The 12,067-nt window shown below is 48.0% G+C and overlaps 1 protein-coding gene across 5 annotated transcripts in view; it reads right to left on the bottom strand.

Annotated features, from left to right (window-relative positions):
- ACLY (ATP citrate lyase) overlaps window positions 1–12,067 on the bottom strand; it is a 101,891-nt gene that overhangs the window by 1,816 nt on the left and 88,008 nt on the right. For all 5 annotated transcript variants that reach the window (XM_015418132.1, XM_015418134.1, XM_015418135.1 and 2 more), the window contains 7 exons: window positions 10,723–10,816; window positions 8,880–9,034; window positions 5,194–5,344; window positions 4,331–4,474; window positions 4,042–4,155; window positions 3,833–3,915; window positions 2,335–2,411 (listed from right to left, as the gene is read on the bottom strand). In XM_015418132.1, coding sequence (XP_015273618.1) covers window positions 2,335–2,411; window positions 3,833–3,915; window positions 4,042–4,155; window positions 4,331–4,474; window positions 5,194–5,344; window positions 8,880–9,034; window positions 10,723–10,816 — 818 coding nt within the window. The remainder of the gene's footprint in view (window positions 1–2,334; window positions 2,412–3,832; window positions 3,916–4,041; window positions 4,156–4,330; window positions 4,475–5,193; window positions 5,345–8,879; window positions 9,035–10,722; window positions 10,817–12,067) is intronic.

Here is a 12,067-nt window from a genome sequence, read left to right as displayed (position 1 = left end):
ACCCTGTGGGGGGGGGGGAGAGGGCAAAAGTTAAATTAAATATTGTTTTGAACACACACAATCTGCCCTCCTTCCAAATGAAGAGGACCAGTGTTCCCTCTAAGATGAGTTAGTGTGAGCTAGTTCACAGTTTTTTAGCCTCTGGCGCACACATTTTTGTCTTCGCTCAGGAAGGAGGGCTCCAGAAGCAAACGAATTTATGCAATAGCCAAATCACTCACTCACAACTTTAATGCCAGCAGCTCACAAAGTAGAATTTTTGCTTACAAGACTCCACAGCTTAGAGGGAACACTGGTGAGGACCTATAAGAAAACTGGTACTATTTAGGAATCCTGACCAGGATAGCCCGATCTCCTCAGATCCTGGAAGCCTCAAGCAGGGCCAGCCCTGTCTGGTATTTGGATGGGAGACCTCCAAGGAATACCAGGGCTGCTATGCAGAGGCAGGCAAACCACCTCTGAACATCTCTTGCCTTGAAAATCTTACAGGATTGCTTAAGTCAGCTGTGACTTGATGGCACTTTCTAGCCCACCACCGCCGTTCAGGAATAAGGCCTTCACAACTTCCAGTTGATGGCGGAACGCTAGCGGACTCACCTCCCAGACCTCCTGAGGGTGAAGCTGCGCTCCAGCCGAAGGAGGGGGTGTGCAGGCTCACTACTCCCCCAGGGACCCGGCTGAAGGGACCCTGGCCATGGAGCTTTTGAGAGGTTGCCTCTTCGACGGCGTAATGCCAGAGAATTGAGGCACCTCTCCGCTCTGACGGTTCTTCGTGCTGAGAGACCGAATGGACTAAGTGACGCTGACCGGGGCAAACGCAGGAGATCAAGCTCCCCACCCCAACCCCATGGAACAGAAGATAAGGCGAGCGGGGGAGAGATGCCTCCCAAATGCATAGACTTTAGAGCGACTGGCGGGGGGGGCGGAAGCATAAACAATTAAAACTGCTAAGGAGTACTTACCTAGGCGAGTGCGGGCATTTAACCCATCCCCCAAGCCTACCCAGGGAAGGGAACACTGGCTGGGGAAGAGGAGACCGATTGGGGAGGCAAGCCTCCCCTTCGCTTCCCAGCCGCCCTGCCGGGAGCCGCACATTATGTGTGAAAGAGCTGCATGTGGCTCCCGAGCCACAATTTGGCCACCCCTGGTGTAGTGGTTAAGAGCACAGACTCTAATCTCGGAAAACTGGGTTTGATTCCCCACTTCTCCACATGCAGCTGCTGGTGAGACCTTGAGTCAGTAACAAGTTCTTGAGCTGTTCTCTCAGGAGCAGTCCTCAAAAGAATTCTCTCAGCCCCACCTACCTCACAGGGAGTCTGTTGTGGGGAAGGGAAGGGAGATGAGATTGTAAGCTGCTCAAAGACTCCTTCGGGTAGTGATGGGCTACCAGTCTCCTCCTCCTCTCAGCCTAGCCTACCTCACAGGGTTGTTTGTTAGGATAAAGTGGAGAAAGGCAGAATGTTGTGCCCCACTTTGGGTCCCCATTGGGGGGGGAAGTGCAAAAGTTAAATTAAACATTGTTTTGAACGCACGCAACCTGCCCTCCTTCCAAATGAAGAGGACCAGTGTTCCCTCTAAACTGAGTTAGTGTGAGCTAGCTCACGGTCTTTTAGCCTCTGGCGCACACATTTTTGTCTTAGCTCAGGAAGGAGGGCTCCAGAGCAAACTAACTTATGCAGTAGCCAAATCACTCACTCACAACTTTAATGCCGGTAGCTCACCAAGTAGAATTTTTGCTCACAAGACTCCACAGCTTAGAGGGAGCATTGGCGAGGACCTATAAGAAAACTGGTACTATTTAGGAATCCTGACCAGGATAGCCCAATCTCCTCCGGTCCTGGAAGCCTCAAGCAGGGTCAGCCCTGTCTGGTATTTGGATGGGAGACCTCCAAGGAACACCAGGGCTGCTACGCAGAGGCAGGCAAACCACCTCTGAACCTCTCTTGCCTTGAAAATCCTACAGGATTGCTGAAGTCAGCTGTGACTTGACGGGACTTTCTAGCCCACCGCTGCCATTCAGGAATAAGGCCTTCACAGCAACAGAGCACTGGGGAGAGTATAAAGCCATGACAATGCTGTGGGGCAAGTCCTTTAAAATCATGACCTGGAATATCTTTTTCCCACCTTTTTTAGTTTGCTATGTCGTCACATCTAGCTTGAGGAAGGGTTCTGGCAAACTCGAGTGCTTGCACACCATTCTGCTTCACTGTGCCCTCTCTCCCAATGAAAGTATTACTTGGACTCTGGTTTCTGAACACAGCACAAGCCAGGACGGCCTCCTGCTTTACACAGAAGAGCCCCCAACACCTCAACTACGTGATGCGAGAGACTCACCAATGAACCCCATACTCCTGCCAAGTACAAAGATGCCGTTGAGGGCACCGATGTCAATGTACTCGTCCGCTTCCTCCCTGGAAGAGAAATCAAAACGTGTTAAGAGTAAATAGAATCCAATATTGCCCAATCGTTAAGCCCCCTTCCTCCCAAAACTAGCTTTTGATTAGGAAACTTCCTGGGACTGACCAAGGGGATGTGACAGGGGAAGTGGCCAACCAAGCCCACCCCCAAGTCCCAACAGTGTATAAAAGAGCATGATTCGCCATGCTCTCCCTCTCTCCTCTACCTCTAGGCCCACCCTATCTCCACGACTCTTGGTTTTAGCGCTGCCTGAGTCTACCATGTGTTCTGCTGGTTCAGAATACGAGCCTTATTCCCCCATAGTCTCCCTTATTTTTCTGTGGATCGCTTCATCCCGCCGAGGACAGGTACGTATCACCCCTCAACGATTCTCCTGCTAATGCAAATGTCGCTATCCCTTTCTATCTACATTTCCTAGGACTGAATAATTGTGTGTATGATTGTGAATTTATTGTATGCTTGAAATATACTTTTCAGTAATGAAACTATTTCTTTAAGACTTGGCTTCTGCCTTTATTTCTGGGTGACTGGAAAACGGCCGGACTCCTATATACATAGGCTATTGCTCCCTTAGTTGCCAACTGCATATTAATAATCATAATTCCCCAAAGTTATTAATTAAGCAGAGCAGTTTGGCTAACAAATGGTCCTTACCTAAGTCAATCAATCAATCCTGCACTGGATTTGTGGCACCCATCCAAGAGGACAACTCCCATCCCACACCAACGGGGTTTTGTTTAAGGTAAGAAAACATGCCCGCTCCTATCTCATGCATATGGAAACTGTCGGCTCACAATGTGCAAAGACGGAAACATAAATATGAGACAAAAAAGATTTCCCTCCTCGACATTTGGGTAAGGGCCAGGGGTGAGGACAAACTCTCCTCCCATCCCATAATCGTAATACAGGCGAGTGTTCTTCTTCGAAGTCAGAATTAGGGGACAGGCAGGCATTCAGCCAATGTACAAACATCTCTCAGGTTCCACGTCCAAACACAACTTTTGACAATAAGCATTGGGAAAATTACAAAAACGGAAGTGATGGAAAATCCCATGTCAACGGGGGTGGGTGGGGGGGATAGCTCAGTGGCTGAGCACTCGTTTTGCAAGCATGGAGTCTCCAGTGCAATCCCTTCCAAGCACACCTTTGCATGCATGAGGGTAGCAATAATTTTATTTTATTTTTTCAAATAAAAGATGAGGTCCTTGGGAAACAGCCCTGTACTCAGTACCTGGAACCTCACTCACGCATGCAAGGAACACGCTCTGCGGCTGAGCTGTTTGTCCTTGTGGAGAACTCTTCTCTCAGGTACAGCCGGGGATGCTTGACTGATTATGTGCCTTGGGTAGGGAGATGTCCTACGACTGAGCTTCAGAGCCACGACACAGACCCAAACGGGTAACTGATCACTCACCGTGTGAAGGAGCCACAGTGCCTGAGTGCATCAACAAAGGCCACTCCGATGAACCCGTCGACATTCAGGATGAGATTAGGTTTCTGGAGCAAAGAAGAGGAGAAGCAAGGTCAATCGGACAGAGTGATGGTGGCTCTATCGGTCCCCCTGGCAATCTGTTTAACACAGGGTACTAAACTTAGTCATGATACCAGGTAAAGGATTGGTACCTTGGATGTAGTAATCTTCTCCACTTCCAGCGCATAGTCCAAAAGGGGTGTTGCAGGAAAATGCTGTTTCACATAATCCTTGAGGATTTGGACTCTCATATCTGGGTTGTTGATCTATAAAATTCAAGGTGTGTGGGGGGGGAGAAGAAACAAATTTCAAACTTTGGAATACTTGTAAAGAAGCTATGGCCGGACAAAGACCCCCCCCCCCCCACTAGCCTCCCTGAAAACTGGTCCTAAGCTGCAACCATCTTAACAGGCCATCTCAGCAAGGAGGCCAGCCACCTACCGATTTCACCCGGTGGCCGATGCCCATGATCAGCCTCCCTTCTTTCTTCATCTTGTTCACAAACTCCATCGGGATGATGCCGCTGTCAAACGCCTTGCTGAACATCTTCGCGGCTGCGTCAAGAGCGCCACCGAACCGATCCCCCTGCGACCGACACACAGAAAGAGGCTTAGATTCCGTTTGTTTTTTTAAGTAGAAATGCGTGCGGGGTGGGGGCGGGAGAGAGTTGGACGGGGAAGCAGGAGCGAGGAGCGGACTGGGAAGAGAATCACGGGGGACTGTGAGGGAGAGAGAGGAAAGGCCAGGTAGGCGACTGGGAAAGGGGAGGGGGAAGAACAAAAGACTGGAGGGAGTGAAGACAGAGGGAAGGTAGGCCAGCATGCAGATCAAAGGGGAGAAGCAGGGATCAGCGTGGGAGGGAATGGGAAGTCCCCTTGCATGTCCCCCCTTTTGCGATTTCCATCCGGATAGGTAAAGGTAAAAGCCAGTTGAATCCGACTGCTCAAAAGCCAGTCGAATCCAACTCTAGGGATGCGGTGCTTGTCTCCGTTTCTGAGCCTAAGAGCCAGCGCTGTCTGAAGATGTTTCCGTGATCATGTGGCCAGCATGACTAAACGCCGAGGCGCATGGAACGCTGTTACCTTCCCACCAAAGCGGTACCTATTTATCTACTTGCAATTTCTTGCTTTCGAATAGCTAGGTTGGCAGCAGCCGAGGCCAGAGACGGGAGCTCACTCTGTCACGCGGCGCTCGGGTCTCAAACTACTGAACTATCTACCTTCCAGTCTGCAGTTCAGCGTCTTAACCACTTGAGCCACCGCAGCCTTCTGGCTACTCTATCTCAACTGTTATTAAGTGCTTACGATGGTCAGCAGGCCAGAGGTGAGGCTGGAGACCAGGTCCTTCCCCGCTCTCGCACAGACGATTGTGTTATGGGCTCCTGATACCGCAGGCCCATGGTCGGCCGTCACCATCAAACACATTTCTATGAACTGGCAGGCATACTTGGGTAACCTGGTGGGACAGAGACATTAAAGCAGGTGTTTACAATGAACCTTTGATGCACCTTGCCTTATTTCCATCTCCTAGGTAACTTAAAAAAACAGAAGACGCTAATGAAATCACAGCCCCACATCCACCATGTCTTAAGCAAATAATTAAACTGTGCACTAGCCCAAAGAGGAAGATGCAAACAAACCAAAGAACCCAAAATTAAGAACTGTTCTACACAATTTCCACTTGGGTAGCTGTCTTAAGTCTGTGGCAGCAGACCCAAAAGTAAGAGCCTATCTTGCAGCAACTTAAAGACAAACAAACGTATTTGTAATGATTTCATGTTTTGGTGTGTGTGTTCCTTTAAATGTTTAGTTTGACTGCCATACTGAAAGAAGAGTGATAGATGGAGATGAGTGTATTTTGATTGGCTGATGACGGAGAGTGTGGGAGGAGGGGTGTCTGAGAGGATTCTGTGTGTGTGTCTATGAAGAGATTCTGTGTGTGAAGTTTGTGTGAAGTTCTGTGTGTGAAGTCTGTGTGACTATGCGATTTTGAGTCTATTTCTTTGTGAATAAGACCAACAGTTTAGTTGGTGTGACTAAGAGAGCTGATTCTATTCTGTGTGAATAAAACAAAGAGACAAGCCTGTGTGGCTAGCTATATATATATATATATATATGTGTGTGTGTGTGTGTGTGTGTGTGTGTGTGTGTGTGTGTGTGTGTGAGAGAGAGAGAGAGAGAGAGAGAGAGAGAGAGTATACTGAGTATATAAGCCTGTCAGAGAGGAGTTTGGAGGTTGAGAGACTGTTTGTAACACCAAGCTTTGCCAGTTATATTTACAAGTTCCTTTCTTCAGCAACTGTTTTCAATGATCAGAAACCTATTTTGTTCTTTATTAAATAAATCAATTTTTGTTTAAACTCATCCCAGAAATCAGAATAGTCCTTCCTCAGGGCCACATAGTCCTCTGAAGTGCCCAGAGCCTAGGTCATACTACCAAAAGAGAGAGAATTGGAATTTTTAATTCCCAGTGGCAGCAGAAAACTACCAAGTTTCCCCTATAAGCAAGGACGTCACAGTATTCTGTTTCTCTGTGTGAAGAAAGTCTTATGCTTTTTCTCTGAACAGTTCCAGCAGGAGGGTCAGAAAGATCTGGCTGGGCTACTGATTGAAAAGGGCTGGGCCCGGCACAACTGTAAAGAACTCCTGCCAGTCTAAACTTGGCACAAAGACCAAACTGATGGTTTACTTGGTTGATTTGAGGGGTTGTGCTGGGATAAATGAGAGGAGGGGCCTCCTCACCCTCTTTGCTAGGCTATAACAGCCCCCCCCCACTCAGTCAGACTTGCATCTAAGTATACACGTTCAGATAGGCTGGGGGAAAATTAAGCAGCTCGACTTGTGAATGGGAAAGATTGCTAGCTTGATGTTGTGCCGCGTGTGGTTTTTGTAGCATCTGGTAGTTAGGAGTATTCGAAGTCAGTATGCAGGTTCTGTTTTTAAGCATAATCACTAGCAGGCAACCGACTCTGCCCTCCTGGTATTGATCCAGACATCTCTTTAAGCTATTTATGGTAACCATCGTCACAGGGAATGATTTGCATGGTCAGAAGAAGAGCTTCCTGTCGCTTGTTTCGGACTGTGTGATTGTGTTAGGAGACGACTGTGTTGCATCTGAAGAACATGCTATGAATGCTGCCTCTAAGCTGTGGAGTCTTGTGAGCAAAAATTCTACTTTGTGAGCTACTAGCATTAAAGTTGTGAGCGAGCAATTTGGCTGCTGCATAAAGTAGTTTGCTCTGGAGCCATCCTTCCTGAGCAAAAACAAAAGTGTGTGAGCCAGAGGCTAAAAAAATGTGAGCTAGCTCACACTAACTCAGCTTAGAGGGAACACTGGCTATGACAGGCCGTTCCTATCAACTGAGGGGACCCATACAGCCTCCTGTGGTTTGGGGCAAACCAGGTTTATTTTTAACTATAACCCTTCCCCTCAGATACCAGGTGTTATAAAGGGGGTAAGTATCTAGGCTTTGGGTTCACTGCTGTGAGGTAAGTTTTGGGGTGCGCAAGTAGAATATGGAGGTGACTGAGGCAGGAGCTATATATCAACCACAAAGAAGATTTATTTATTTACAGATTGGTTTCTAGGAACAGATCAGCAGCACAGGGACCAAAGAGAAACCTGGCTGAGGCACATCAATTTAAGCGAGTATAGTTTCAATTTTCTTTAATACTTCCCAGCATTGAACGATTAGCCACTAGGTTGGATCCTGACACACACACACCCAGGGTTCCACCCACACCAGCTTGCCCTTCCCCAAGGGTCAGATTCAGTGGCACCCGGTCTGCTCATTGCCGGAGGCAGGCCTGACAATGGGGTACTCTCAGGGCTATTTTTGGGCAGGAACGTACAAGAACGGAGTTGGCTCCTGAGTTGACCACGCCCAGCAGAAACTCATTAGCATAATAGGCCACACCCAATAGCAGAAATTCATTAGGATTGGTTGCATTAGGGGTGTGTGGCCTAACATGCAAAGGAGTTCCTGCTACAAAAAAGCCCTGGGTTTTGACAACAAACAAGGTAAACAGAATAAAGGTGGGTGTGGCTGGAGGACCACACTTTTCTGGTAACATAGGGGTGTGGCCTAATGTGCTAATAAGTGGTGCTGCCAGGGTGTGGCCTAATATGCTAATATGTTTTGCTGTTGGGTGTGGCCTATTATGCATGGCACAAGGTCTGCTCATTGCCAGGGACAGGCCTAACAACTGGGTACTCTATTCTGTGCCAGAGGTAGAGCCCAACCACTCTGTCTCACTATCAAGCAGAGCTACCCTTTGCTCTGCCTACTCTTTTCCTGAGCCAGACCTGAGTTCTCACGGCTCTCTCCCTGAGGCAGAACTAGGTGACCAGTCGTCCTCTTTTTAGGGGACAGGTTCTCTTCTTGGGGGGCTCTTTTTAAAATAACGGATGGAAAACGTCCTCTTTTTGGATTGGACGGTGAGGAATATTCTTAGTGGCAGTCATCACAGCTTAAATAGTGGAGGTGTTTAAAAGGAGATTTGTCCTAGCGATCACTTGTTTGAAGTAGTCAGTCGGGAAATACGCCCTCTCTTTTGCTTTTCAAAACAGGGTAACCGTAGCAGACCTGAACGAACACGGCTGCTGCTGTGTTTCCCTCCAACACTCCGTCCTCCCTTCCCAAAGGTGAATGGATGCCGGAGCAGCACTCCCATAGGCACGAGTGAGTGGCTGTTTTCCTCTTCGGGGGCGGGACAGTCTTCTGCCCATCACATTTGCCTCCCCCCCATTCGTGACCATTCTTTTGCCATGTTCTCCATCCTGCTGTGTCTCGGGTGACTACTCAGGGGCTCCACAGTATCTCCCCTGTGTACTGAAGCCTCTCCTTCTCTCAAACGGAATCCGTCCAAGTCTGCTATAAGCTGTGCCCTCCCTTGGCACTGAGAAGAAAGGGCAAGGTATGTGTGGGGAAATCAGGCTCTCTCCAGGGACAGCAGGTGAATAAACCCCTGCCCAGAAAAGTTGCTCTCACCTCCTCTGGAACCACAACAGACCTAAGACGCCACCGATTCCCATCTCTTCTTTGAAGACCTCCGTGATGGGCATGCCAGCGTAGATCAGCTCCTGGCCCCGCTCATCACAAATGCTTGTCATGAAGGAAGCCGGTTTCCGGATCAAACCAAGTTCCTAAAGGTTGCAGGAAAAACAGTCAACAACCGGTGCGGTTTGCACTGAAGGGATAATCAGGTGACTGGACTATTCCTCGTCACACTCAACAGGACTGAATGCTCCTACACCAACAAAGCATTCCCTCGAAGAATGAAGTTTCAGTCCAGAGGCACCTCTGAGACCAATAAAGTTTTATTCTGGGTATGTTTGTGTTTTATTGTGGATATAAGCCCCGGGGGTTCCATTGTCCTGAGTATTGGGATAACTTGTGACTCAGCAATCTCCCGTTCTGGTCTGTTTCTGATATTCTTATCACAACGCTCAGGATAATGGAACCCCCAGGGCTTAACAGAGATATTGGTTTCTTATCTCACTACACATGCTAACGTCTTTCAGTTCTCGCATCTGTTTGTAAACTCTTATTATGCGGTATGTTAATTTTCTGCTATTCACAGGTCTTACAAATGGCTTTAATCCAATCTTAGCTATATCTACTGCCCAATTACTTATGCATCTTGACTCTTAATTAGCCCTTCCTGGCAACACCCTCCCCATCCTCTACCTATATGTAATGGCTGGTGATGTCTGTTTTAATTATCTGAAGAAGTGTGCGTGCACACGGAAACTTACACCCAGAATAAAACACTGGACACAAACTTTGTTCTGCTGCTTCAGACCAACTTGGCTACCCTCCCCTGAAAACACTCCCTTGACACAGAAAACTAGCCTATCAAGGAAAAGCTAAACACTGTCCCCCCTGATGTGTTAGTTTTCTGTGTCAAGGAGAACGGAGGGAGAATCATGCAAATAGGAAATGGACTTCAGACAATTTAATATCTTAAAGGCAGTCTGAAGACTAGTTTCCTGTTTGCATGGTTGAATACTCCTCCATACAAAAATATTCCCTTAACACAGAAAGCTGATGCATCAGAAGCAGACGTTCTAGCCTGAAGACCTCCTTGACACTCAAGTTTTCTATGTCAAGGGAATAGTTTTGAATGGACGAACAGTCAATCAGCCAAGTAAGAATTAATGTTCATCAAATGCTCCTGCTTCATACAGCATCCATACACATGGCATTTGTTCCTGCAAGTTCCATGAACACAGCCTATTGGAGTAGCCTTTTCCACCAGCGTTTGGATTCAACCCTACGCCTTAAACGATTCGTTTTTAAAAAGATACCCTGCCAGACAACTATCCTGATCAAACGATTCGAGCCACTCTGTTAAAAACATGTTAGCAGACAGAACTTTTTTTTTAATGAGGCAGCTGCCATCTTTTAATTAGGGTTGTCAGCCTCCTTTTTTAAATGAGGCAGCTGCCATCTTTTAATTAGGGTTGCCAGCCTCCAGGCGGTGCCTGGAGATTTCTTGGGATCACAACTGATCTCCAGGCGACAGAAATCACTTCACCAGGAGAAAAAACAGCCACTTTGGAAGGCGGACTCTGTGGCATTATACCTCTGTTGAAGCCCCTCCCCTCCACAAACCCTGCCTTCCTCAGTCTCCACCTCTCCTAACGTCCAGGTATTTCCCAACCCCGAGCGGGCACCCCTACTTTCAATGGGTCAGCTTCTTTCCCCATAAGCTTCCGCAAGCTTTCCCAAGTTTTTGACTGGATGATTCCAAGAAGCCAGTTTCAACCAAACCCCCTTCACAGACCACCAGCTTGGCTCCTCAGGAACCATCCGGAAAGAGCGAACCTACCCTCGCCCACGAGTAGTCCATTGGCACAGTAGGGGGAGGCACCTCCTGAGCGGGCTCAATCACGCCCTTGGAAACAAGATCTTCATACACAGACCTAGCAAGGAGGAGAAGGAGGAATAAACGCTAGCTTCTGGGCACAAAAGAAAAGAAGAGGAGATTGGATTTATACCCCACCCTTCACTACCTAAAGGAGTCTCAGAGCAGCCTACAATCCCTTTCCCTTCCACTCCCCATAAAAGACACCCTGTGAGGTAGGTGGGGCTGAGAGAGCTCTTGAGAGAACAGCTCTGAGAGAGCTTGTGACTGACCCAAGGTCACAACAGCAGCTGCAAGTGGAGGAGTGGGAAATCAAACCCGGTTCTCCCAGATTAGAGTCCACACTCTTAACCACTACACCAAACTGGCTCCTAGAGGCTCACATTTCAGAGGAGCAGACTGTCTTTTGCCATCAGGGCATGCTTAAACTTGGTTACAGTTTTTCCAAACCATCCCCTCACTACCTTCCCAAAGGAGGATCTCCTCCTTAACAAGGCTCTAGTCTTCCTGCAGTTATGCCCAAAAGAGTGCCAAAGAGCAACTCTTGTGAAGCAGAGAACAGGGAGTCTTCCACACAGCGGAGTGGATTTTGTCTCAGTAACCCAGGGGTCCCCAGGCCTTCTCGAGCCTCTGGGCACATCTGAAATTCTGACACGAGATGGTAGGTGCGGAGACAAAATGGCTGCCACAAAAAGGTTGGGGATCCCTGCCTCATCCCTTTAGGCCAGCATCAGGGATCACTCCGCAAACTGCTACACTATACTGTTGCAGTATCAGGTCAGAGGAACTCCCTTAAATCTATGGAGACTTTCCTCCAGCTTAGGTGGTTCTTCCGTTGGGAGAAAGACTTCGAACATTGCTTTCCATAGCAATAAGACATCGGCCACCATTCCTTGTAATTTAGTTTGCTCTTACTGGTATTATTTCACGTTGGATCATGTTATCCACAGGGCGGATTGGCTATGTTAGGGGTGTGTGGCCTAACATGCAAAGGAGTTCCTGCTACCAAAAAAGCCCTGGGTTTGGACAACAAACAAGGTAAATAGAATAAGAAGCAAAAGATGGGTGTGGCTGGATGATAGAATAAGAAGCAAAAGATGGGTGTGGCTGGATGAGCACACGTCCAGTAACATGGGGGTGTGGCCTAATATGCCAATGAGCTGTGCTGTCAGGGGTCTGGCCTAATGTGCTAATGATTTTCTGCTGTTGGATGTGGCCTATTATGCTAATGAGTTCCTGCTGGGCTTTTTCTACAAAAAAAGCCCTGGTTATCCAGTTTGGTATTACTAATTTTTACTGGAGCCTTCCT

The sequence above is a fragment of the Gekko japonicus genome, unplaced genomic scaffold (assembly GCF_001447785.1).
Source record: "Gekko japonicus isolate JY-2015 unplaced genomic scaffold, Gekko_japonicus_V1.1 scaffold1666, whole genome shotgun sequence".
NCBI lineage: Eukaryota > Metazoa > Chordata > Lepidosauria > Squamata > Gekkonidae > Gekko > Gekko japonicus.
This window is presented reverse-complemented; position numbering and strand designations above follow the sequence as displayed.